Genomic DNA, 27,718 nt, shown 5'->3' with positions numbered 1-27,718 from the left:
TAGAGGAGATACAGTTACCTTTATTGACACACAATTGGCTTTTTATTTTACAGTTAAAAAAGAAATATGATACGTGAAAAGAAATTACTTCAGAACAGTTAGCTTCCACTTGACAGCATTTCTCATCTTCGGAGGTGTGAGGCCCTCTGAATCTACAAAGAAAAATAACAAATATTACAACTAAAGGAATGACCACCCCGTGCTGGTATTATACAATTATTTGACTTTCTGGCGAGTAAATTCCTAACGGCTACCTAGGATGTCAAAGCTACCCCCATCAGATTGATAGAAAAACGTATTAAATGCATATTATAGATAATATACATTAGCTCACATCATTGCTCCCACATGAAACACTGTATTATTGGGGTATTAACTACATGAACCCAAGCACATGTCATAATGGAGGATCATTTGGCCAAAAATAGGCAAAACAAACCTACTGACCTTGCTGGGGTGCTATGGGCCTTTGCTGTTGGAAAGAAGCCATGATGCTGTTTGCTGTCGAGTTGGGACCGGTGACCTGTAGAGCAGGAAAAGTGGTTATAGTTGCATTTTATTTGTTTTCTCCATGAAAAGGAGGCAACAGGGGAAACAAGAGGATCCAGGGGGCAAATCATCTTGGAAAGACATCAATAACCTGCACACAGTAACATTCACACCTCTGAGCTGAAAGCTTTTATCTCTCTAAGACAATCCTCCATAGTTTTCCACTCTTCGATGTTGCCACTGTGCTCTTAACACCAGTAATGGACAAAGGTCATTCATAAATGCGTAAATAGCATTATAAAACGTGTAGCTCAAATCACATAATCTGATGTTTGCCCTCATTGTTTGTTGCGGTCAGAGGGAGATCAGCTTGGGATGGGTACTTTATCGAATTAAATAAATATTTTTTTGTGGCTGGTGGTCGCGAACCCCCAGCGAATGCTTCGCGGGGGTCCAGACCCCACTGTGCTAAGCTGTTAATGTGCTAATAAGACGACAGCCATAGCCCATAGCCCGAACACAGAATCTTTGCTGTTGTGTTTACCATAGCCTGTAGGTGTTAACGCAAAAACGCTAATAAACAGCTCACATTTTGGGAAACAGTTGGGAACAGTTGTGTACATATGCTAATGGTCAATGGCCAATTGCTCAAGCCACTGAGGAGGGAGAACCCTGCTGAACAGACAGGTTTTGATGACAGAGGTTGGTTTGAAGATAGAATTCCTTGATGACAGAGGTTTCCTTAATTATAGTAGGATTTACACTCACTGGTGTTTGACTCTGTTGCAGGCCCTCTTGCCACACTTCAGGAATGGCTGCCTCCATCAGCTGGAGTGCCTCATCATAAGCCTGCTGCAGCTTCTCAGCCTGTCCGTCAAACTGGAATAGTACTAGAGTCTTCAACAGGCTGTGCACTTCCTCTACAATGGGAGGGACAAATCAGCTGTTAGCCCCACAGAGTATACTCCCAATGGGAAAAAACTTTGCACTTGTAAGAAACTTCCATTACTCACTGGCAGCAGTCTTATTATTCTTAATTAATAGGTAATGGTTGCTGAACCAGTAGCTTTTAGGCATTAGGTTAGAGATGGTTACGTTTACATAGAAAATAGTTTGGTGTGTTTAAAGTCAGGGTAAGGATCCCCAGTGGTTAGCCTACGAGCCAAGAAAAGCACCAGGTGTAGCAGCAATAAAGAAAGCTTTTGCTGGGTGTGAATGTTTGGTTGGTACCTCTCATCTTGTCCACAGTGTGGATGATCTCTGCCATGGCATGAAGCAGAGCTCTGTCCTCCAGAGGACTCCCTTCCTTGAGGCTCAGTTTCTTGCGCTCTGCTTTCCGACGGTTCTTTGACGACCTCCTGTGGGGTCGGGAAAGGATGGGAGGGGAAAGAGATAAAGAAATGAGAGAGAGATAAAGAAGAGATAGGAAAGATGCCACTATCAGCTAGTTGTTATAGGCAGAAATTGAAGTGATGATGGCTCTGCTGCTTTAACTGTGTTAAATCTTGTTACTTGTCACTTTTTACAGTTTCCATTTCAATTGTTCAGACCATTTCCTGACTGGACATTTCTCAATGGATTGGATCTGTGGTAATTATAGCAACACAACTGACAATATTACTACATTCTTTCCCAAACGGCATCAGTGTTTCCCCTATAGTGCTGCCGCCACTGAATTCTTAGATAAATTATAATATTTTTTTTACAATGAAAGGTGGCTCCGTCTTATGTCTTTACAAACTAAAGTTATATTAGTTTGCACTACCAGTACTGATGCTTCATATCCAGTTGCACAATTGTGAGAAAATAGAGCAGGGTGGAGAGACCCATTGAAATGGTTACAACACTCTTTGATCTCTCCCCCACGCCATCACGTTACTTATGCATTCTTCTTGTTATCGCCGAATCAACTGTAAGTTGGTTTTGTCCCCCAACAATATGATGTGAATATTCTCAGTTTCTATGGGGTTTCGTAGCTCTGGGGATCCTTCTATTTGCGGTACAGAATGGCGTACCACTTCATATTCAGGTCAATTAACTTTGCGCTTACTTGATCATCTCAGCATATTAAATTGAATTTACAACAAGCCGGTTGACGGGTAGATGTCAACATTGAAGCAAACAAACGCTTATTAGGAGTCCTGCAACTTCAATCCATATACTGCATCTTCTTTGAAAAAAAAACAGACCTACAAGCTATCATCGGGTTGCAATGCAACGTGTTGATACCTTGTGGATTTGCTATTTTTGTCAAGCAAGCAACACTGTTGCGCAAATGCAGTATAAATTAAGCTTAATGTTACATAAAATGTTATCATTTGATTGAAATGTGCAAGGAAACATCTGTGAAATAAACATTTGGAAGATCCATCTTAATCATGATCTTGCATGCAAAGATAGAAGCCTCGGTATTGCCCATACACAGTGTTTTGCCTGGAGGCAGTCCACAGGGCCACTGTGACTCCGTGACACTTGTCAATCTCAAAGATACCTGACCTCTAGTTTTGCTTATTTTCACGCAATATAAATATTCACCACCGGTGCATCTATACACAGTAACGTACTGTAGAGTGTGTGGGTGTGTGTGTGTGTGTGTGTGTGTGTGTGTGTGTGTGTGTGTGTGTGTGTTAGTGAGGAAGAGAGAGGCTCACGAGGAGATGCGAGAGTTGCTGTGGGAGTACTTGGAGCCCGTCATCACACTGCTGGCTTCAGAAAATAGCTCTGCATCGGGGCAATCTGCACCGTCCTCGTCTGAGGATGGGAGAGGAGGAATTATGAACTATGATATGCTCTCATTTTTCATATTGTATGACAGTATATGGACTCAAGCATCATCATCTACAATCAGACACCTCACATCCTTACAATACAATACAATACAATTAGGCATTGAAACTAATGGTCAAAAAGTCTGTTCGGTGGCATCATACTGAAATGACACAATTTACTTCGTTTTGAGAACTTGGTTACACTTCCTATAATAGCCCATGTCAATAATGCATTATGAACATAATTATAATGAATTGTAATCTGCTTCTAACACTATAAAATGATAGTTCTAAGCACTCATAGGTATTAATATAAATGCTTCATAACAACAATCATAACACATTATACAACATTTTATAATCACTTATAAGGTCAAGTATTATAACTTTGTAACTGCTGGACACTAACGTACATTGTTTTGGCAAGGATCAAGTGTATTACGGTATAATGATGGTCAAATTTGTAATAAAATATAATACTTTTCATCATGCATTATAATTACCTATATGGAGAAAGCTGATCGTGCATACTTAATATGTGCAATAAGCTTTCTCCATAAAGGGCTGTCAACTCTTGAACATATTACCAACCACAATTAAATTCCAGATGTACAGCAAAATCTTTCACAACCAATCTTAAGTGCTCATTTTGTTTATTTCTTATTATATTGCTGTGATCATGAGTATATCAATGTACTTCTATATCTATAGTGTATTGTGGTTTTATGATAATGATGAAAGTTGTATATTCTAATTACAATGTGCAACTAGGGAAGTTGAACGCTGACAATTTGCGATAGCTATAAACTCTCATGCTCTGTATTGGAACTATGTTTAATTGCATCATCCCTATCAAATAAAATGAATGTAATGTTTTATTATATTATTTTGTAATTCTTAGCTAACCTACGCAGCTAATATACTAAGAATCAGTATGTTAAAAATTGTCAAGTGCAAAACTACTAGAGCAGGTCACAGCTAACAAGAGATTGTTATTTATTATTTTTCTTTGTTTGTAAAAAAAAAATCCCTATTGTTGTGTCTTTTGTTAACTCTACCAAGGAGGTCATATTTTCACTTGTTTGTTAAAAAATGTTAAATATGTTTTTTTTGTCTGTTACCAACATATGGGCAGTAATGGGCAGACTGCCATGAAATTTACTGTGTACATTCATGCTCCAAAGAGGAAGAAACCAATTGATTTAGGTGACCCTCTAACCTTTCGCTCTAGTAACATTATCGGGCCAAACATTCAATTTTCAAATGAGCGTATCTCTTGACCCTTTAGTCATAAAGACACCATTTGCTGTGCACATTCATGCTCGCAAGAGTTAGAAATCTATTGATTTTGGTGACCCTCTGACCTTTCTTCTAGCGCTACCATGAGGTCAAACTTTCAAATGAGAAAACTGGGCAGATCTTTAGGCCTTGGTGGAAGTCTGCACTCTAATGAGTGCATTCTTGTTTAATTTATAGAAAGCCACCCATCAAGTTGAATGTTTTTTACCCAGCAGCTCCAGTCTGGCCTTCTCCTTCAGCTCTCGTACCACAGCCAGGCGGGTTTTATGACGGGTGAACGTCACCCTCTGGCCTTCCATGAAGGACATCTGAGTACTGAAGGCTGAGAAAAGATTAAATCATATTAACCTCTCTCATACATATCGCCTTTTAGGAAAATGCCATAGAATTTTTTATTGTAGCCATCAGGCTTGAAAGCAGTGGCGTCGTTAGGGGTGGGCTTCGGTGGCTATAGCCACCAATGTTTTGTCCAAAGCCACCAATAAAAAAAAAATTAAAATTAAAAAATTTAAAGTTTTTTTTTTTTTTTTTGAATTATATATCTATCACCCTAACCTAACCCTACCCCTAACCCTAAAACCGAAATAAAGTAACAAAAAACGGGGGAAAAAGCACCCTAATCCGCGAAATCCGCGAAAAAAATCGCGCGCGCGCGCTTCGCGCGCGCGCGGGAGGAGGGACACATGCACGCGCGCTGCGCGCGCGTGCATGTGCCCGTTGCCTGCGGGGCTAAGCCCCCGACCTAGTAGAGACCTAGCGACGCGTCTGCTTGAAAGAGCAATTAGCTATGACCTAATATTATACTATTAGACTGGGATCAACTCCTTTTGCAGTTTTCTGATCCGGTCTAGAGAACGTTTGTTAATCACAGGCAATTTTTGACAAATTTGCCTATAATGCCATGTCCAAAACAGGTACACCAGGGTTAAAGTTGTTTCATGTTTGAAGGTTCTTTTCTATAGTTCTTTCCCAATTTTTTATTGAATTAAGTTTTGCCATTCACAGGAAATGCCCAAACTACACCAACATAACAAACTTTCTTATATTAGGTACCGTATTACTCATAGGTATCTTCTTACAATCTTATATGATCCCATCCTTATAGTTGGGGTCAATGATTTGGGAAATAAACACGCTACATTTCCTCTAAATTTTAGCGTCAATTATGTAAGAAGAATAGAATTATGTTCTATTCTATTCTATTACCCAGGCTATCACATGACCAGCCTTACCTTCTAGAAGAGCTGGCTTCAGGTCTGTTTCAATGATGTCCTGTCTGTTGTGCATATAGGCCTGGAACAGATAAAGGAAACATCTTAAATATATCGTCAGCTGGGCTAAATTGTATATAACTACAGTTTGATTCATGCAAGCTACATCTTCTTACGTATACTGTACGTGTATTTAGACTGTTTATCAACACACCACTTTACTGTGAGTTAAAAGGTCAAAAAAGGAATAAGTTATTTATAACTTACCAGACGGAGCGCCTCATCCCAAAGTGCACCTTTGATCAAAGCTGAGATGGCTTCTTCACAGTCCTGTTGGAAACAGAAACACATCCTCACATGGTACATTGGAGAATATTTCATCACAATAAGCACAAGCATGCACACACAATTACCCATCTTTATTCTCCATAGAGATAGGAAACAGGGATAGTCTGGGAGTGACATGCAGCAAATCCGCCGCCGGGATCGGGAATCGAACCCGGGACAGGCATCAAAGCCTATGTGGTACGCGCCTTAACCACTTGGCCATCCCCCAGCTGCTCAGCAGATTTATGAGTTCATACACAAACAGTAACAACTGCATAGCACAGACAATTTCCACAGGACAGAATTGTGGCCAGGAAGAGCAGAACATATTGAGATGTTCCATAAAGGCATTGGGTCATGTGCTACCTTGGCATACTGGTCCAAGAGCACTGCTGCCTCTGAGCACCGTCGCTGTTCAATCAGCTTTTCTACAACAGAAAGAAACAAGATGACTTAAAGAGATGACTATGCTATGACTTACAGTAGTACATCAGCAACAAGAAAACTGGTTGTCCACCGGCAGCATTTCTACCTACAGCCATGATATAGTAATGTAGCATGCGATTACCAGCTGTGCACAGTCTCTACTCTTTCATCCACAGAGAGAGGGAGGTAGATTGAGTCTACCTCTCTCAAGCTTTCTCCCTGTCAGGGGCATGTTAATGACAATGTTTTGGGGTTGTCCGCGAGCATGAAATGGCATGGGGAAAAGGATATAATAAAGGGTTCTGATTACATTATCACTGTGCAACTGGAATAGACAGGCTATACAGAGACAAATCATTGGACAATGAAAACATTGAAAAACCCTGCAATTATTATAAATTAAGAGCGTGCACAAGAAATATGACTGGCCTCGTACTATGAAAGATTAGCTGCGAACAGACACAGGGCCGAAAGCATGATCTTCTGAAAGAGATAAAAACACTAGCTGCCAGAAAACTAAGTGCAATCCTGGTGTCCTGATAAAATAAATCTCTGACTTAATCCTTGACTAATATCCTGAAAAATTGGAAGTTTGTCTATGGCATTTACACATGCCATAGATAAATTGCTTCAGGAAACACCCTGGTATCCACAATAAAAGCAGTGTAATAATATGCAGGCTCTAAATGCATACAATACAGTGACTGGCTGGCTAGCCAACTGACTGACGTGCAGAGTAACTGTGTGACTGGTTGACAGACGGGTGAGAGTTATACCTGCCAGGTCTCTGGCCAACAGAGCCAGCTGTGCAGGGGGCAGGGGAATCTGCTGAGCCACACAGAGGGCGTGTCTCCAGCTGCTACCGCCCACAAAGGCCTGCAGGGCACGGGCTGGCTCGCCACATCGCCACAGTAACAAGCCCGCCATCTCGGCCTGCTGCTGCTCCACCAAGTGTTCAGCGTAGGCACAGCTCAGAGCCTGGCAGGGGGGTGTTCAGATGGTAGAAGTCAGGTTTTTTTTAATACTTTTGTTGTTATGTATGTGGTTAATGTCCCATCATGTAATGTGCCATGTTTACTGTACCTTGTATTGTGGGCTGTCTACTGGGTAGAGTCTCATTGCTTCACTGTACAACTTCTGTTCCTTCACCAGGTTTAGAGCCTCAGTGAAGTGTTCTTCTCCTGAGGGCCAGACAGAAACACAACATCTGTATCATACGGACAGGTCTTTCTCAGATGTTTTTTTTAGGACTCAAATTGTTCATGGACAGTGAAGTATTGTTATATTATACTGCTTTAAAAGTCTTGCGACCCACTTTCAGGTCCTAATCCAATGATTGATAAACAACACTGTAATCCATTTGTCACACGTGTGTTCCTGTACACACATATTCTCTGGAGACGTGTCTTTGAGTATGGTGTTCTTGTTATAATATCGTCACTGCCGTCACTTGCCCAACACTGGTTGTGAGCTTATAGATCGGCTATTTTCCACTATTGCAAGACACTGTAATATGATGTATAAATATACATCATCAAATATGAAGTATAAAATAGGGCATTCAAAAATATATATGAAATATGAAGATACAAGGTTCCTGTCCTACAATGACTTTATTGTCTCGTTTTGTCATCAAAATAATCAGCAACCTGTCGATCATTCTTAACACAACCCAGTAGTGTGTGACTGTGTGTATACTTACCACACTTGCTGAGGTGGTGTAATGCCTTTTTGTATCTTTTTAGGTGTTTGTCGATGGTGTACCTCTGGTAGTTTGGCTCCAGAGTCTTGAGCATGTTGAGGAAAGGGAGGTATTCTTTGGGGTCCTTCCATGTTTGAAAAAAACATACAAACAAGAATTAGAAGAGACAACCCAATGGGATTATTGAGAAGCCCATCTTGTTTTAGCATTGAGGGTTCAAATCTTCTGCTATTCATTGTGTATAATCAATAAAGCATTGTAGAATAGTTAATGGTGCATTTATATAACTCCTCTATCCAAAGCGCTTTACAAAGTGCACTACATTCACCCATTCACACACACATTCACACATTGACGGCAGAGGCAACCATGCAAGGCACCAACTAGCAGTTAGATCACAAAATGAAGCTAGTGAGCAACCACTAACTTGGTAACAATGGTACCAGTAACTTTTTTAATACATGTTGTTAGGATAACATAACATGTATGCACATTTTATATGCTATCAATTAATTGGATCTTACAATCTGTTGACAGCAAATAATTACGAAACAATCAAATGCTGTTAAGAGCAGTTGTTTCCTGCTTGGATGTGTGGCTCCAGGTGGATGTATAACCCAGTCTGAAATATGATTTATTTTCTTACTTTCTGGGACTTCTCAACCACCATGAGGACCAGGTCAAAGTCATAGGTGCCCAAAGAGTGTTCATACAGGTCATTGACATTGACAAGAAACAGCAAGTACTTCAAAGCCTCTTCAGCAGTCACAGTACCAGCAGCATCAGGGGGATTCACTGGAAGAACGCACGCACGCACACAATGAAGAGAGAACATAATACACAGAAGTCATTAAAATAAAAAATAAATAAACTTGAGGTAATTTATACCAGTACACAAATTGAATGAAACCATAAGTTCAGCTGAGATTTAAATACTGGAACCATCTACACTTGGTAAACTAGTACTTAGTTGACAGGGGTCGGCTCTGTACTTGGTGCACTCGACTTTTTCGCCCTACACCAAATCTCTTAGCCATAAATAGCATATATGCATGCTCACGTTGCGACCAGTTGAGCTTGTAGATCTGCTATTTTCTGCGAAAGCTACCCCCAGAATAGGGATGCTAGGGTTCAAGTAGAACTATTTCCTGTGATTTCTATCAACATGTCTTTGTTTGATTATTTATAGACATTTAATACAAGAGCCATATTGTTATGTTATATAATTGAAAATGCCAATAAATATATTGTTAAAAAAAAACAAAAAAAACATGTCATGTGTGTTCATATTACCTCGAAGCTCATGGACTTTCTGCAGAGCAATCTCCAACTCAGGAATGGTTTTCTTTACATGTGAAGTCAGTATAGAGAGACAGTACCTGAGGGGGGACAACATAGTTACTAAAATAAAAAAAGACGGTGAATGAATTTTAAGCTAATTAAAAGACCTGCCCATAGAGCAGGTTGCTTCTTTCTCGTTTCACTTGAGTCTCCAATTCCTTGAAATGGAAATTAAATACCAAGAAAAGCTAAAAGACAATAAAAGAACTCTGGTGTCCGGAAATAAGACTTTGCACTCCACAGACATAGTCCAAGATCAACACCACACATAATTATTCATAATTGAGGTACATCAGACACACCGGAATGCTCTCATAAACTGCAATAGAAAAGGCAGTAAATAAGTTAACTTTGTCTTTTAGCTGACTGTTAAAATACCCTGCAACGCTGAAGCTTCTCCCTGCTTCTCGGTCTTAAGTGCAGCACTGACACACAGGAAGAAGATGACATAACTGGGGCCCTTACATTAGCTGCTTACAAACAGTGTCCGGTTACCTGTTGTCTCCATTGTTTTCTACTGTACTGTATGTACGCCAGCTTTTCTGGCACTGTAGCAGCAAGGCACTACAGGAGCAAAGAAGAGTTGGAAAGTGGCTGCCGCACACCGATAGACAACTGGAGTTGAATATTTGTATTTATTTTTCCCCAAATCAGCCCACAGGCCAGATTGTACCCCTTTGCATGCCATAGCACCTTCTCACGCTTCTGTTACACCCAATCAATCACAAAATGATTACAGTGTCCACTGAGCAGTTTCAGTAGTCTTCTCTGACCATTAGTCCCCTATATCGAAGGACCCCCTCGAAAACGAGATAATACATCTCAAGGGGTTTATCCTTTAAATAAAGGTAAATTATTATTATTATTGCCTTCGTCCATACCTTAAGAGCACAGGCCTTTCCATTTCAGCTTTGCATTTCCGATCTCACAATTGGGAGGCCAATAATAACTGTCAATCTGATTATGTATATGTATATGTCTAGAATCCAATGTCAATGAACAAAGCATCACTCACTTGTGTGGATCCATTGATTGCATAGAATTACGTAAGGCATCACACACTACATCAATTTTCTTCCGCCCTGCGGCTACTGGAGGCTGGATCAAACTGTTCTGAGGGCAGGGGTACATGGTTAGGGTCGTATCTTCATCCCTGTGGGAGAATAATAATAAGCAATTAATATAATTGCCACTGAGCACACAGTGGGCAGACTTTGTGGTCCTTTCCCCTGCTGCTGAAGTAAATCAAATCTTACACAACAGTTCTTGTCTGTGATCTTACCTGAGCTCGGTGAGGAACAGATTGATGTGGTTGATGGAGTTCAGCTGTGTGAGAAAGGTCTCCACGTTATCAAGAAACACCTGTAGAAAGAGGCAGACAGATTCATGGATCTCAGTTTGTCATCACGTTAAAAACTCACACCACATCAGCCTTGATGTTCAGCTTTCTGAATTACACATCAGAATCAATGGTCAACATTTCAGGTCACCAAAAAGTTCTAGAATTGACCAAGAACAGTAAGATAAGATGCAGAAGATCAAAATGTATTGGTTAGGTTACAGGGGATAGATTAAGTTGTTCAACATATGTGACCCAATGCAGTAGATAGTAGAGAGTCATGGAACATTTGCATGTTTGTTTCTCATTCAGTGCCAAACTTATTTCTGGCTTTATTACCCCTGTGCCAAGGCCAAAAATACATTGTAAAAAAAGTGCTTTGGAGGCGAGATACAGCCTTTTTCAATAAGAAGTTAAACAAGAAGTGAATGGAGCAGCAAATCTTCAAATCATCATATCTTGGGTTCTGAACATTTTTTTTTTTTTTTAAATAATCTTTTTTTTTAAATTATTATTATTATTATTTTTTTATGACGTCGGCGACTCATTGACACTCTAGGCTTATGAAAAACGTGACGTCGCGACTTCAATGGCACTGAATGAGTTAAGTAGAGGATCAGAGCGATCAGAAAAATTATGAAACTGTTTTAGAAACAGCTTATAGAAATTCAGAAAACTGAACTTCTCAGTTCAAATACATCAACAAAAATCAATCAAGATTCATTTGATATAGGCTATTTAGTCAATTACCCAACAAATGTATAATGGTAGATTTACTCCACCTACAAGTAAATTGTAATTTTTTAATTTAGTTCAACACATACCAAAGGATTCTATCATGTTCCTCCATCAGTCTGAATCTTTTAAACAGAAACAGCTGCTCACCCTATTATTTTAGTACAAGAAAACACTGCATTTGAATAGCTAGAGCTCAGCGTGAGAAAAACACTCCTTGGATTTCTGCTGGATGCAGGCAATTCTCCAATGTAAGGTTTCACTTCCTGCCTTCTTTTTTCATGGAAACAAAAAACTAGGATTGTTATAATTAGATTTTTTTTATTTGGACTTGACATGACAGAATAAGCCAGGGATTAACAACAGAGGTAATGTCAATCCCTGTTATGTTGCTATTTATGCACCAATTTCAGCTCTTTTAGGAGAATGATAGACAAATATTTTATGTCAAATTATACACAGTTTTTTTTCCTTTTGGCTCTTACATTGGATTACATATACCTTAGTATAGAACTACATGAGAAAAACAAAACTCAAAGTCTAGTTTGAGAGCTGACAACTTCCCAGCAGTGGTTTCTCCAAGTTCCATGCAGGTGCTAAATCTTTTGTTACCATTGAGATTACCAAGTATTATGAGCTGAAACTGTCACCGTGGGTGTGATGCTCCTAATGAGGGTGTGTCAGCAAAATTCTGCTGACAATGTGCAAGTTAGTTTTTTTTTTCCTGTTAACACCGATGTATTCTGGTTCTGCAGCTGTGTTAAACCTGCAAACCCAGCAGGTTTGACACACAGTTTGGCTGCCGATAAACATGAACACTTACCGCCCTCAAACTAGGCTGAAATCTCAAAATCAAGTATTGCACAGCAATAAAAATGTTGGGAAATCTGTGAAAGTTCACATCACAGCCAGTGTTGTAAACTGGCCAGAGGCAGTCTGCAGTCTTCAGTGGTGTACAGCACATACGTACAGTACAGGCAGGCCTTCTGGTTAAAACATAATCTTTAAGCTACAGTGGAGCAGAGTACTGTACATACATAGCCTCTGGCTATAACAGACTGTAGTACACAGCTTATATACAGTCTGCTCTCTCCATGGCTGGCTAGGACAGAATGTAAAACCAACATTTACATCATACAAAGATGTATTAAGAGGTACCTTCTTCCTTGAGGGGTGATGTGCCAATTTCACCCCTCAAACCTGTGTTTCCCTTGTTGAAAAGACATAACAGGCATGACACTAGTTTCTGTGGCAAAAACATAATGTAATAATAATTGTGTCCCTTTTGCAAAGTATATTTGCACATACCTGGAATTCAACTGTTAGGACTATTAGATCAACTTTTTCTTAAGTGCCCAGGGAACAGTGGTTCAGTGTCTCACTCAAGGACACTTTGACACAAGCCAGGAGGAGTCAAACCCAGAACCAGAACATCAACTGTACAACAAAGAATGAACCGAGTAGCTAAATGTCAGGGTTAAACATATAAACCCATTAAGAATAGAGGAAGCCTACCTTGGGGTTGTAGTCATAAATGAAGTTCAGATTTATCCTCAGCTTCTTCATACACTCGAAAGCTTCTCCGAACCTCAAGCTGACAGAGAAAAGAGATATGAATGTGATTAGTGCCTTGTATGTCAGTTTTAAATTCAGATTAGACAAAATAATTGGTGACACTTCTCAAAAGTGTCTTACCATACCATGAATGCATATTTTACTGTGGTGATTCTGAATACGATTCAAACCCCTAATCCCGATTTCCTACCACTTGAAGTCACTTGAAGTCAGTAAATTAATACTATACTCTATAGATTGAGCTATACTGGACCACCACGTTATCCTAAAGGGATAACAGGGTGGTCCATTATCCACATACTTCAGCTGTAGCTCACCTGTCCAGCCACTTCCTCAGGTGAGCCAGTACCAGCGCTCGATGGTGAACTGTCTCCAAGTTACCACGTGGCATCTTGAGAGACACAACACACACACATACACACACAAATTCACAATGTAAGACAGAGGCTCCCAACCTTGTGATAAGGCTTCTATGGATGGATATCATATGTACAGTCTATCAAAATTGAATATGAGAATGTATATTAGGTTTGTCAACAGACGTTCAACAGTGATTATTTGGATGAATATACTGTATGTACAGTGCATCACCAATTAATATGAGTACAGTCTCAACAAGTATCTGTCCAAGTTGTGAAATTTACATCACAGTAGTTCATGTGCAAGTTTATCAGTCCATGCAGGAGTCGGTACTCAAAAATCTATAATCAGTATAAAATATACAATATCATTTATGGAGACTATTCATTTCCTATATGCATTATGATATAATTAGTATCTCTAGCCTCTAAGTAATAAACAGCGTAATCATAAAAATATAAAACACAAATCATAATTTGGCTAACAGTGGGTCACGTTAATTACAATTTTAATCAATAGTATTCTAATATCTTATTCTATGTATAAACAAACCTGTAGAATGACCCTGGTGTCTTGAGGGACCACAGTGACGATCCTGGAGCCCCTCTCCACCCTGCGCACCGTCTCGTCACTCTGTCCTCCATCTGTGCTCAAGGCCTCCTGCAGCCCTAATGTGGGTCAAAGGTTGGCATAATATAAGGCGTTATGGGCAGCACGGTCAGCCAGTAGATAGAGATAATGTCCCATTCACTGAAACATTACAGATTTGATCCTGCCATCAACATCTATGTGTCCTGTCTAATGCTTGGTGCACACTGTACATTGTGCGATAACGCTGTCCCAGACAAAATGTACAAATCGTGAAAAAATGTAATTCACTGTGAGTAAGAAATTGGTATTGGCCTGGACCGCTGGCGTAGCGGTCCAGGCACCTAGGCTCAGTGTAGCCTGACAGCTTGTCGCGGGTTCGAGTCCCAACCCCGACGGCCTTTGATGTCACTTCCCATCTCTCTCTCCCCATTTCCTGTCAGCCTACTGTCCTATCGAATAAAGGCATAAAAAAGGCAAATGTTTTTAGTGCCACAGGGACCTTTCTGGCAGTGTCATAAAGTTTGAACTAAGATCCTGTAATGTGATCACTGCTATATGACGCACATATCTTCTTGGCATTGCACTGTAGAATCTGACATGCAATAAACAAAATACATATAGAGTCCTTCCTGCTTTTTATACAGTAGATAGGCCCTTATATTGTGCACTCTATATTTATGCCTCTATGGCTGCCTTTTAAAGGGCAACTTTGTTGTTATTTTTTCATATGGGCACCACAGTGAGTAGTCATATGACTACCAGGACAACACAAATTACAACAATTGGGACAACGCAGGGCAAAAACAAAACAAAACAAAAAAACTTTCTATAGTTTTAGCAATTTTTGCGATCTTTTTTTACAGTGGGCGGGGGCATTCTGTCCTGTGGCTAAATATGTATTTTTTTTACACAATAACCCAGTGTTTTCTTTATTATTATTTACAGTAGCTCTTCTAGCTCCCAATAACTCACATCTGGCCATCAAAGACCACAGGACCTTTTTTATTGTGTAAAGAAGGCATATTTAGCGTTTAAAGTATTTCTATCAGTTTTTAACTCATTGAGTGCCATTAACGTGTTTCACGTGTTTTAGCGCTATGGTGTTGAGTGCCATTAACGTGTTTCACGTGTTTTTGAACCCAAGATATCATCATCTGAAGATTTGCAGCTCCATCCACTCCTTGTTTAACTTTGCTTCTACTCTGGCATCCAGTGAGTGTGTGTGCACAGTTTCACGTGAATCTGGCCAACGGTGCCGGAGATTAGCTGTTCACAGACGGACGGACGGACGGACAGGGGGCAAACATAGTCTCGGCAGAGCCTTCGGCCTGGCGGAGACAAAAATCCTGGGGAGAACCCTGAGACACGTGTGTGTGTGTGTGTGTGTGTTTGTGCTGGACTGTGTCCTACCTTTAACTGTGAGCATACTCAGTTGGAGGCAGCGGCAGGTGTGCGAGTGTGTGGTGAGCAGGAGAAAATCATCGTAAACCACAAAGGAGGAAACATTAGAGGCCACCTGAGGAGAAACCAGATACATCTATTCTGTTAATCCCAAAACCACAGTCGCACGCTGACAATTAAAATAGTAGTGAGTTGCTTACAGTATGTTTGTGACTAACAAGAAAAACAATTATGTTGTTTTATCACCACGTCGTTTTGCGTTCTATATGTACTCATGGCAGTTTAATTCATGTGAATTAGTCACACAAAAGAAACGCTACCTGTGTATAAAGTGGTGCTCTTGCACTCCCTCAACGTACTGTTGCTGTATTTTGATTCAAGCATATCTTGTTAATGGTCTAAAAATGCAGCTTCTAAACATATAAGGCCACTACAGTCTGCAGTTGTAATGGGCCAACTTCTACAGTAATTAACAAAACATGTTTAAAAATGAATCACTATTTTGTTTGCTATTATACTATGCCCAAAAATGTATCATCCTAATAAGATAAGATAACAAGTTGAATGAGTCAACATTAGCAAACTTTTAGCCGGTGACGTGCACGCACGCACGCACACACAGGTATTTCTTATGTTGCTTGTGCTGTCATTTTAACGTTTCAAATTGTATTCAGTATCCAGTATTCATACCTCAGCGTCACCAACGTATAGGTGGGATCTGTCTGTGAGGCCCAGCAAATGTTCCTGTGGACATTATAGACATGGAGACATAGCAAAGTGCATTATGAACATAGAGAAATATGGAAGAAGCAGTATTGATAATAAAATGTATAATTCTTAAAATATTCACATCGGTGAAGTCTTCCCAGAACACCTTCAACGATGGTAAGTTTCACAATTATGCAGGGGTGGTACAGAGCATATCCACTTTCAATCAACTCCCGCCATGTTAATCAATGAGAATGTGTATGTAATGCACACATGTGGAGCGGATGCGAGCTGGAGGAGCTGACACTGTTTCCAACCTCGAGTCTATTCTTTTTGTGACCCGCCCACATTTTACACAGAACTGCACAGTAGTATGTCGCAAGTAAGTAAGCAGCAGTAAGTAAGTAGAACTACACTGCAGATGGTTATTATTAGCATTATGCCACCTAAATAGCTGTTCAGCTTTCATGCAATGAATACTTTTGGTTAGAGGTAACCGCTTTCACCGTGTCATACAGTAGATCCCACATGGTATATCCTTACACCGGCTTGTGCACCGTATGACATTAATACGACCACCCACCGCACCAAACCTAGATTCTATCCCCTAAAGAACAGTTGTGTATATGGAGGGCAGCCATAGTGTGTGCAGGTTTCACTCAAAGGAAACTCTCATTCAGAGGGGTTTCACAAATTAGTTATTCCTTCACTGATTGCAGGTGTTCTCATGTAGTGAAATGAAAACTGGTGTTGTCTTTGACCCCTGTGGTACATGAATGGACACCATTGCTCCCAAGGAGACTTATAACTGTGAAGCGCTTCTATCTACCTGACCACCAATGCTGCAGAGAGCCATCTGCACACAGGAAACAGGGAAATTGATCCTGCAGCCACTGGAATCCAGCCACTCCTCCACTGTGAGCTCAAGAGAATCTAGACACAGGCAAGAGTCTTTATTTTACAGGCTTATACAGATTGTTTTGAATTGTGTTCTGTAACTGGCTAAGGAGCTTTTTGGACATTGCCTATCTAGAACTGTCATCGGCCAGGATTAATCATGCCCAACAGGGCACAATCTCTCTGTGGACAAATCTGATATCTGATCTGAAAGATCTACTGACTCGATAATGCTGTAGTTGTGTTGTGTGACTATGTGGAAGGAGGGCGTGGTGGGAAGGGATGGGGGGATGAAGAGGGGGTAAAGGGAGAGGGGTGGGGGATAATGATGTTATTTATGATTATTGTTTGATTGAAATGCATATTTGTTTGTAATTTGTAAAATCAATAAAAATTGAATAACAAAAAAAAGAATTGTGTTCTGTTGTACTGCTGAACTTGAACTGCTGAAAAAAATATATATTAATAATAATAATAGCTTCTTTATAGCTTAGGAAAGCTAAGTCTTTGAAATCCAGACACAGGTACAGTTACAATGACCTTTTCCATTATATTATAAATGCATTAGTCTGCTGGAAATGGTTGATAAGTATGCAGTAATACACTTTGTGTAATATGCATAATGAATAATTACCTCTAGCAATAGTAGAAGAACTGATTGACTGAAAACGTAGTTGTGACTGACCCCAGAGCAGCTTCCTGGTTTGTCCATCTTCTAGTTGCAGGGCAACAGTGCTGGTCTGGGAGCTGTATGACATGCTGATCACAACCCCTTCCACCTCCACCTTGGACCTGAATACAGACAAGTCAAATCTAACTTTATTTGGAGACTATATTTCATATAGAGAACCCCAATGTGCCTGACAGGAAAGATACTGTACAAACTATAAATTCCAGTGGAATACACGTTACACATTATATTGTACCAGAAATTACCTACTAAAATATAGGGCTGTCAATCTTCCTCTACAATACCATTCAAATTCAAATGCTTTATTATTTTTTAAATTTCGAATATATGAAAAGTATAATGCCCGAAATGTAGCCTATTATAATGCACCTAATAGGCTTATTTATACGTACCAATGTCTATAGCAGGGGTCGGCAAGTAAGGCTAGCCTCAGGCTTTTCTTTTTGTAAGCCATGGCGGGCCAGAATATAATGAATGGCTAATTCAAGAACTGGATCTTTTAATAACTATAACTATAACTATATTGTTATAAAAGTTAATAAATAACAATTTGTGTGGTATAACGGCATACTGATAGAACTGCATGTGTAATCAAATGTTACAGGGGAAGATAGAAATGCTTATGGTATATACTGTAATAATATTGAATCATTGAATGTGGCAATTAAAAGGTGAATAATCAAGCTTTATCTGGAACCAGACAGTCATACTCCTTTTTGAACAGAGAACAGTAGCTCTTTCATAGAACAGGAGCTCTTTCATTGTTCAAGGTCTCTTCATACAGAGAGAAATGGTGTATTAGTTAAGACGTTCAAAACTCAATTTTAGCATTTGTAGATTATTTCAAAAAATGTGTAGTCGGAATACATTCGACTCCCCAACAGCAATAGTAGCCTACTACACTAAGAGTGTGCATACATGCACTTCATAGTTTGTCATGCAGCATTACTGACCTGCTGCTGAGTGAAGGTGGGGAGCTGTGGTCCTGTGCAGGGCTGAGGAGGGACAGTGTGGAGGTAGCAGGCAACAGCCCAGCACTCAGCCCAAGAAACACATCCTCCTTCAACCACAACAGCTGTCTCAAAGCCAGGGGCTCCTCCTGAGTCACTGTAACACTGGAGAAACACGTAAACAACAGTGACACAGATATTGTTACGTGTTTGTTTCAACAAGGCTATATGTTAGTGGTTACATCGATTCACTGTTATTAAAATAAATTAAGTTACGTTTGTTACCTGTATGTTGTGTGTAAGACCAGGGGGTGGGACACTACTCTGAACACTCCTGATGTCGTCTTATGGGATTGTCCTCCAGACTCTGGGTAGAGGGAGAGTAATCAGTACCAAACAAATAGAAAGAAAACTAACTAAGAACACAGAACATATGACAACTGACAAAATAACCATGTAAGTAATAGTAAAAGAAACTTAAAATAATAGGAGGAAATTGGAAAACATAAGGAAGGTGGTTAGATTGTGTGGTAAAGAAAATAACTTTCTGAATGCAAGGAACCGGCTGTTGCATTGATTCCTTAATTTTTCTCCATGGTCAGTAGAGCCTGGTGAACCTACCTCCTTGGCGGTAGACAGAGATGTGACCATCAGCTGTGAATGCGGCCAACTGATTGGTCTGCTGGGGTTGACAGAGGAAGGTGACCTGGTTGACGGGGCAGGACAGCTGAAGCTCAAATGAACACATGGGAGGAGGAACCACGCACTGACGAAATGTCGTCACCAGGATCTTATCTACAGGTCACATAATATAACATGATTAACTGCTCACGATGAAGACTGAATTTGTCCTCAGAGATGGTAATGATGATCATTATTATGAATGTGCGGTATGGATGTAGCTTGTAGATGAAATAGCAGAAATAGCTTGTCTATTTTGAAATAAACTAGCCACTGTATCCGTACACCTTTCTCATCTGAACCCCTCTCACCTCCATCAATCACAGCAACGTTGCCGTTGTCCGTGGCATCAAGGCCGGGGCTCCGCTCGGTGGTCCAACCCCAGTCATAAGTGAGAGTGACCCAGCCGCAGGTCACCACATGGAGCCGTAGGGGCTGCTCTGGGTCCCAGCTGACACACGCTGGAGCCTTTTGGGGATCTGTGCCAAAGTCCAGGCTCTGCTTGAGGTACCAGTGGTAGTTCCCCACTGTCCACAACTGAACTATTGAGGGAAGAAAGGAGATACATTTTTAAATAAAGATGTTGTAGACGAGAGGTTAAGAGCCCCATCTAAGATGAAGAAATCAACAAAGTGTCCCTGCTAACCTTGGTCAGCTGGCCAAGGCAACGTTCTTGGTTAAGGAGATTAGACTGCATAACCCCCTCTTTTTTACCAAAATCTGAAGTTAAAAGTTATATGCTACAGTACACTTGGGTGCAACAAACAATGACTACAAAGTGATATGCATCGACATCGGTAAAGAATACCGTTCAGATCACATACAAACTATTTCCCCCCCCCCAACTCAGCAGCAATTGTGCTGAGATAGAACATAACAGTGTAGAATAGCATAGAACGAAAGAAAACGTGTTTATCAAGATAGCTTAGCATTAAAAACATAGAGTACATGCAGAGTACAGTACAATGCTCATATATTCCATTAGTTTAGTCAATAGAATCCATTAGAGATGTGTCAATGCTGGTCATGGCCTTACTGCAGGTGTTGACTTGGCAATCCTTATTTGGAGCCATGTTCTCCAGCCACACAGCCAGAACAGTGGAGTCGCTGTTCCACAACAGCTCCTTCACCTGAAACAGATATACAGCACAAACAACCATTCATTAATAACACATTCACGACACAAATACTCAACTACGAGAAAGCAAAAAAAAAAAAAAAAGACTATTTGCAATGGTGTAATGTTGGTCAGGTATGTCATGCCTTTTATTTTACTGTATCAATTTCCATCATCATCAACGTCACCACTTTCACCTCTACAATTCTTAAAAATGAAGTCAGTTTGTTCAATAAGAGTTCACAAGAGTCATGCATGGGGTTTCCTTTGATTTTTGATTTTTTCGGTCCCACGTGCCTTAGCCTGGTCTTTGTTTAATGGCAGGGTGAAGTCTCCATGTAGAAGGCCGTTCTTTTCCATAAACACCACACTGTGCTTGTTGGGCTGTCGCTGGGTGGACGCAATCAGACTGCCTGATGGTCTGAAACAGAGAGAAATGGTTTAAATGTGGCTTCAGACCAGAGATATACAAGTTATACTTAATAATAATATAATACACTATAATACGCAGTAATGCACAAGCAGCCTTATATCAGGGCTAGGGGAGTTCTTAGCACGACTTGAAGCAAAGTGTCTTAAATGCCTGTAGTTGTGATATAATGATGTATTGGCTTTGAATGTGTTATTGCCATCATTGGTTGCCAATGATTTGCAGCAAGATAGACACACCCATATTTGTAACCAAAAACATTATGTTGCTAACCGAAAACTAGCGTAGGCTAGGTTTTGGTTAGCACCATAAGGTTTTTGGTTGTCATTAGAATTTCAATGTATTCCAATTCAACCATGTTACAATGTAGCTGTTATTATGGTTTTGTTTTTTTCACTCTCACTTCCAGCAAAGAGCTTGCTCCAGTCCATTGATGGTTTCGCTGGTGGCCTGCAGGACACACTCTCTGTTCCACACCCTGACCTTCCTTGCGCCGCTCTGAGGACACACAGCGCTCACAGCAAACAGCTGGCCGTCCCCACGCCATGTGACCCTCGGACGGCGATCGTCCCACGGCAATGCTGTCTCCACCTCCTGTAGTTTGCACATACCAACGATAGGAGTTGTACGAGTTGTTTATACAGTAGGTAGAGGAGGTCAATGATATCATACACAAGGGAGCTTAGAAAACAAAGACACAGGTGAAAAGAAAAATGTGCGATGGAATAAGAGAGTGATTTATTAACCACTTATCCCTAAATACTTCGTCGTACAAGGAATACATTATAACAAAAATAGCAAAAATACATTATAACTCCTCGCAGCAACACACATTGTGAGCTTTTAGATCAGCTAACTTTTTTTTAATAGGGATGCCAGGGATCATGTGGTTAAGCAACTAGTGTAAGAATTTTGCTGTGTTTGTTCTGATCTTTATCTGTATTCATGTCCTTTGTTGCTCAGCAAAGCCCTCTGACAAACTGTGTGAGACAGACAGGCAGAAGTGCAGAGATGAGTCAAGTTATGACTTGTAGAACCAACTACAGTATTAGAATAAATCAACAGGAGAGAGAAAGGAATGAGACTGGCATTTAATACTAACCAAAGACTTCTTTTGGGCCGCCTGCTTCCCCTCCGAACCGTGGAACTGGGTCTCTTTTTTACCCCAGCCCACTGTGATGAACTTTCCTTCAAGATAGGAACACACACACACACACACACACACACATAATGTCATATGCATGCACATCAATATTGCGACATGAGACTATATCTTCTGGGAATCTGGATATTGTAACAACACATTATGGCATAAGTGTTTTAATCACATTAGCCCTAATTTATACTTTCAGTGAGCTTGTAGATCTGCTGTTTTCGCAATTTTCTAAACACACAAAGATTTATTTTAACATATTATCATCACAACACATTATTATCATCACAATATCGATACTTGGTTTTGTTCATATGGCCCAGCCCTAGTATGAAGTTGAACTCAGTTCTACCTCCACACAGGTGTTTGATCATCCATTTGTAAACTTAACCACTTAAACCCCAGCATCCATATTCTGGGGGGAACATTGGCCAAAAATGACCGATCTACAAGCTCACAACGCGCCCGAGCTTATAGATCAGCTATTTTTAGCAAAGAGATTTGGTGTAGACGGGAAAATGCTGTCCAGGTGCAGAGTCAACTCAGGTCCAGTTTACCGAGTCTAGAGGGTTGAAGTGGTTAAGTGATAAGATTCTTGAAGTATCCGACTAAGTTTCAGTAATTCCTACCAACCGCAGGTTCTTTCAGAGGAATACGTTAATCTTTATAGACTCTCATGATAGTAGGTAGTATGTCCCAAACATCCCAAGTCACTATTGTATAACCCAAACTACTATGGAATAGGACCGTAACTGATGGCTGATTGATTACCTGTGACTGACAGAATAGAACTCACCGCTTAAAACCAAAATGTAACTGCCTGTAGCTGACGGAAACATGCTACCCATATAATAGTACATCAGCATCTCTCTTCTTTAGACCACATACTGTGACCTACCTTCACCAAAGTCATCCTGGTGGATTCCGACCTCTGTGATTGGCTCAAAGTCCTTCGTCATCATTATGACGGTCTCCTGACCTGAGGAGTTAAGAAAAAGACATTACTCCACAAGACAAGAACTGACACCTAATATACTTTGTAGTAGTGTTGTACTAACCCTCATAATGGTTACATATGTTAGTATAGAGGGTAATACAGTAATTACAGGGTAATATAGGTACTTAGGCTAAGAACTCACCAGTAGTGAGCGTAACTAGTTCCTCATCAGGACTCCAAGTCATGGAAGTCAGACCACTGTCCACACTGCCAACACACTCCAACTGTGGGACACACACACACACACACACACACACACACACACACACACACACACACACACACACACACACACACACACACACACACACACACACACACACACACACACACACACACACACACACACACACACACACACAGACAGACAGACAGACAGACACACACACACACACACACACACGTTTGCAGCAATTACACCTGCAAATCTTATCAGCCTCATTCCTCCTCCATGCTGCCCATATAATAGAATGTCACTACAGCACTCCAGTCCTGAATAAAGAAGAGTATACTATTTCTACACTGAGTTTAATGACATAACACCATGATCTTGAAGTCACACACACACAGCCAGTGTCAAAGAATATTCAGCGTCTGGTGAACAGATCTCTATGTTGTCACTGAACACTACAGGAGTAGTTGCCTACCTGGTTTGTAATGAGGTTGTAGAGGATGACATCACCGCTGGCTGTGGCCACACACACAGCCTCTTGCTCAGGCAGGTCCTGGATGCCAACCACTGCCCCGCTACCATCCTCAGGGAGGTAATCCTCTGTTGTTAGCGATATCTCATTCACCACCTGAAAAGGACCAGACAATTGACGAGGTGAGGGGGATTGCTGTGGAGATACAGTACACACTACACACACACACAGAGATGTTAAAAGTAGCCTAATCTACTGGACAGCATTTCTGTGTAATTTGCACATTATGTTGCAGACGACAGCAGATAATGTAGGCTATACATGGGCAACTGGCGGCCCGGGGGCCACATGCGGCCCCCACATTCACTTAATGCGGCCCGAGGGGTTAATATTGGAATACTGAATTGCAAACATACAATCATGACCCGCTTTAATTACTTCAGTCTATATAAGTAGCTTAATGACTAGTATTAAAATTCTATTGTCTTTTTATGTCCAATGTATTTGTATTTAAGTTCATAAAGTTAACATAATAACTAAATGCATTTGAAATTAAATAAAAATGTTACTTTTCAGGATTCCAATTAAAGAATAGCAACAAAAAAAATCTGGATTCCAATTCAAAAATAGCAGATCTACAAGCTCAAAATGTGTCGCAGTTGAGCTTGTAGATCGTCTATTTTTGCTACTTTTGAGTGACATACAAGTAAAGTATGCCAAGTACAGCATTCATTTCAAGCATTCATTCAAGAAAAAATCACACCCTGTGTGAAGGAAGCGGTGCCTTTGGGGCGGGGCTTAACTCATTTCAGTTCGTCCCTATTGGTGGTCTGAGTCCACTTACCAAATTTGTACTTGGTAGCATGCTGCAAACTGGAATGCTGGCTGTTTAAAGCCCAGCCAATGGGCAGACAGAGGGGGCGGGGCTTAAGTAATTACAGTTCGTCCCTATTGCTGGCTTTAGTCCATGTACAAAATTTGTACTCCATAGCATGCTGCGAACTTGAGTTATGGCTGTTTGAAGGCCAGCCAATGGGAAGACAGAGGGGGCGGGGCTTCAGCAATTCATGCTGGTCCCTATTGGTGGTCTAAGTCCACATACCAAATGTGGAGTTGGTGGCATGCTGCAAACTGGAGTTATAGCTGTTTAAAATCCCGTGCTCATCCCGTGCTCATACGGGCGCTGGGGGTCCCTGGACCCCTCTTTGATAACTTCATCAATTCATGCTCGTGCCTATTGGTGGTCTAAGTCCACATACCAAATGTGGACTTGGTGGCATGCTGCAAACTGGAGTTATAGCTGTTTAAAATCCCGTGCTCATCCCGTGCTTAAACGGGCGGACGGACATAACATACGCTGGGGGTCCCTGGACCCCTCTTTGATAAGCACTGGCACGTGTGGCCAATGAGAGGAGAGATGGCAGAGGCAAGCTCCAAGTCTGTGTGTGTGTGTGTGTGTGTGTGTGTGTGTGTGTGTGTGTGCGCGCGTGTGTTTGTATGTGTTGCTTCTTTGCCATGCTCATCCCGTGCTGAAACCGCCGGACGGACGGACGGACGGACGGACGGACGGACATACAAAAGTCAAAAGTCAAGTGTAGAGCGGTTGGCACCGCTAAAAAGTTAAAATACGTAGATAAGAGCTGTCTGCCCGACAGTATATGCAATGTGGCCCTCTGGAGTGAGTGTGGAAACATAGTGGCCCTATCCATCATCAAAGTTGCCCTATAAGGCAAGGTTATACATTGTATGTTTCACTGCTCTAAAAAAGTCAGTAGCTCGGTGGAAGCACACATCTCGTTTACCAACAACTTACCTGGCCGGTTTGCGGGTCAAACTCTGTGATGGAGTATTGGGAGGCTAGCAGTACCGAACCGGTCTCTGCCCGAACCGTGAAGCACAGCGGACTGCCCGGGCCCTGGTGCTCTGCGTTCCGAAGGCTCTTCAACAACTTGAGGTTCCGCATCTCGCATCCAGGTATAGCGTTACTGTAACGTGGTTAATGCACACATTGTTATTTCATCATCATTTATTATGGCACATTACTTATTATCTTGAAGTTGTTCTCAGGGCGCCTTGCTTTTACATGTAATGTTAGTTCCTACCTGCCAGTGTGGATAGGGGGACAGGTAGAAGTGTGGGACAAGCAGTGGCGGAAAAAGTAATCAAATGTTTTTAGTTAAGTAAAAAAAAGTATCGATACTGCAATGTAGAAATACTCTGTTAAGTAAAAGTCTGGAATTCAACATTTACTTGAGTAAAAGTGCAAGAGTATTGGTATCAAAATGTACTTAAAGTACCAAAAGTAGAAAGTACTTATTATGCACTGCAGAATGTCCCATTTCATAAGTTTTCAAAAGTACAAAATATTTTGAAAATAGAAGATCTACAAGTTCACAATGCGTTGCATCGCGACGCATTGTGAGCTTGTAGATCTGCTATTTGGCTACAAATTACCAAAATATATATAGGGCTGAAGTGGTTAATGTATGTTGTGAATAATAATCAAAATCAGCAAAGTAACTAGTAACTAAAGTTTTCAAATAACTGTAGTGGAGTAAAAGTACAATATTTGCATCTGAGATGTAGTGGAGTAGAAGTTAAAGTACTGAAAATTGGAAATACTCCAGGAAAGCAAAAAAGACCTCAACATTGTACTTAATATGTACAGTACTTGAGAAAATGTGTTACTTTCCACCACTGCTTATCCCCATAGCCCAGAAGGACTGGAGAACGCTACCAAGCTATGAAAATAAGGGTTACATTATCCTAAAAGCTACTAAATAAAGAGTATGTGTGGAACTGTCATCTTTATGGCACGTACTGCTCTGTTCTGGCTTAGATTGTTAGCTTCGGATGCTGCTGTTATGATCGTTGAAAAGCTAAGACGGTCCCGTCCTATTCTCGACACATTAACATATATTATATATTCATATGTTTTGAACCTGTAAAACTCAACCTACCTGCAAGAAGTGGCTTGATTTAAGGGACTTGTTGAGATATCCGACTACAGCACCAGCCTACAATATCTCACCATCATAACATACACAGCACACATGTTAACCTTTCAACCACACCGAAGAGATAGAACATCAACCGCTGTCGCCCTCTGGTGGCGCGGAGTAAAAGCATCAATGATTCTTCTGAACTTATTATGCTGGTTTCTGGGCTTTAAAAATATATGTATTTATTTTGTATTTTGTATTGTATATCTTTTTTTTACACTTGCCACGCATATACACGTGTGTGTAAATTATTTTAATTACATTTAAGGACCAATATTTCTACAAATGCTAAACCTGTGATATCCATTCATTTCGGGAATAAAGGGTAAATTTAGGTCTGATGATGAGGCTACCGTGCATGTTCAAATCATACTTTACATCATTGCACACCATTTTTCAAAGCATACATTTATGTTTATTTTTTACATTTAGGGAAAAACAGCGAATTGAACTAGTGCCCACTATTTCGACGCGCTGGGCGACAAAGTAATAAGAAAGGTTGAAAGCCGCCTGGTATAAACAACTAGAGGCTGTTTTTTTTTGGAGCGCGTCGCCGTCGAATGATGAGGGCGTTGTTTTATTTGCCTGTGTGGCACATAGAGTAATAGGTGTGGCATCATTCTGGAGTTCTCCTCAACGCGATGTTACTTTCGCTCCGTTTCCCAATTCCCACACACCCCCGGTAACGCCAGCTGCGCAGCCTCTCGTCTTTAGTAAAACAAATAAATACACTTTCGCTACTCACCAAAACAAAGACGGGGTTAAGATGTTGAAAGCCTACTTTCCATAGTGGGAACACTCGGATCCCCCCACCTCACGTCTAAAATACACTTTTTGGACAGAAAAGAAAATATTTCACCGGATGGAAAAAAAGTCACTCCACT

General features: G+C 40.7%; 1 protein-coding gene across 3 annotated transcripts; it reads right to left on the bottom strand.

Annotated features, from left to right (window-relative positions):
- elp1 (elongator acetyltransferase complex subunit 1) lies at nucleotides 1–27,718 on the bottom strand. 3 transcript variants are annotated; one of them, XM_084041344.1, is made up of 36 exons: nucleotides 27,580–27,718; nucleotides 25,646–25,817; nucleotides 23,836–23,988; nucleotides 23,331–23,412; nucleotides 23,090–23,170; nucleotides 22,141–22,226; nucleotides 21,442–21,632; nucleotides 20,906–21,029; nucleotides 20,528–20,621; nucleotides 19,803–20,033; nucleotides 19,432–19,605; nucleotides 19,096–19,177; nucleotides 18,814–18,975; nucleotides 17,804–17,961; nucleotides 17,102–17,205; nucleotides 16,255–16,308; nucleotides 15,574–15,679; nucleotides 14,125–14,240; nucleotides 13,530–13,603; nucleotides 13,153–13,231; nucleotides 10,846–10,925; nucleotides 10,579–10,716; nucleotides 9,516–9,601; nucleotides 8,869–9,017; nucleotides 8,223–8,346; nucleotides 7,604–7,701; nucleotides 7,297–7,498; nucleotides 6,461–6,522; nucleotides 6,035–6,097; nucleotides 5,789–5,849; nucleotides 4,765–4,878; nucleotides 3,141–3,240; nucleotides 1,720–1,847; nucleotides 1,258–1,409; nucleotides 448–523; nucleotides 1–152 (listed from the first exon to the last, which is right to left on the bottom strand). In XM_084041344.1, the coding sequence occupies exons 2-36, from the start codon at nucleotides 25,793–25,795 to the stop codon at nucleotides 85–87; spliced, it is 4,002 nt and encodes a 1,333-aa protein (XP_083897470.1). In that variant the 5' UTR covers nucleotides 25,796–25,817; nucleotides 27,580–27,718; the 3' UTR covers nucleotides 1–84. The 3 variants fall into 3 exon arrangements, with proteins under 3 accessions (XP_083897470.1, XP_083897469.1, XP_083897471.1); XM_084041343.1 differs by lacking the exon at nucleotides 27,580–27,718 and adding an exon at nucleotides 26,793–26,918; XM_084041345.1 differs by lacking the exon at nucleotides 27,580–27,718 and adding an exon at nucleotides 26,793–26,918 and having other exon boundaries at nucleotides 17,855–17,961.

The sequence above is a fragment of the Gymnoscopelus microlampas genome (genome assembly GCF_963454915.1).
Source record: "Gymnoscopelus microlampas genome assembly, chromosome: 18".
NCBI classification, from domain to species: domain Eukaryota; kingdom Metazoa; phylum Chordata; class Actinopteri; order Myctophiformes; family Myctophidae; genus Gymnoscopelus; species Gymnoscopelus microlampas.
The sequence above is the reverse complement of the archived record's forward strand: the minus strand, read 5'-3'. Positions and strand labels throughout refer to the sequence as shown.

Coding starts and splice junctions, on each gene's coding strand:
- elp1 (XM_084041344.1), bottom strand. CDS start 25,795: ATGCGGAACCTCAAGTTGTTGAAGAGCCTTCGGAACGCAGAGCACCAG. Junction 17,962..18,813: donor CCACCTTCACTCAGCAGCAG/GTCAGTAATGCT, acceptor GTCTGTATTCAG/GTCCAAGGTGGAGGTGGAAG. Junction 7,499..7,603: donor TAGACAGCCCACAATACAAG/GTACAGTAAACA, acceptor CCCCCCTGCCAG/GCTCTGAGCTGTGCCTACGC.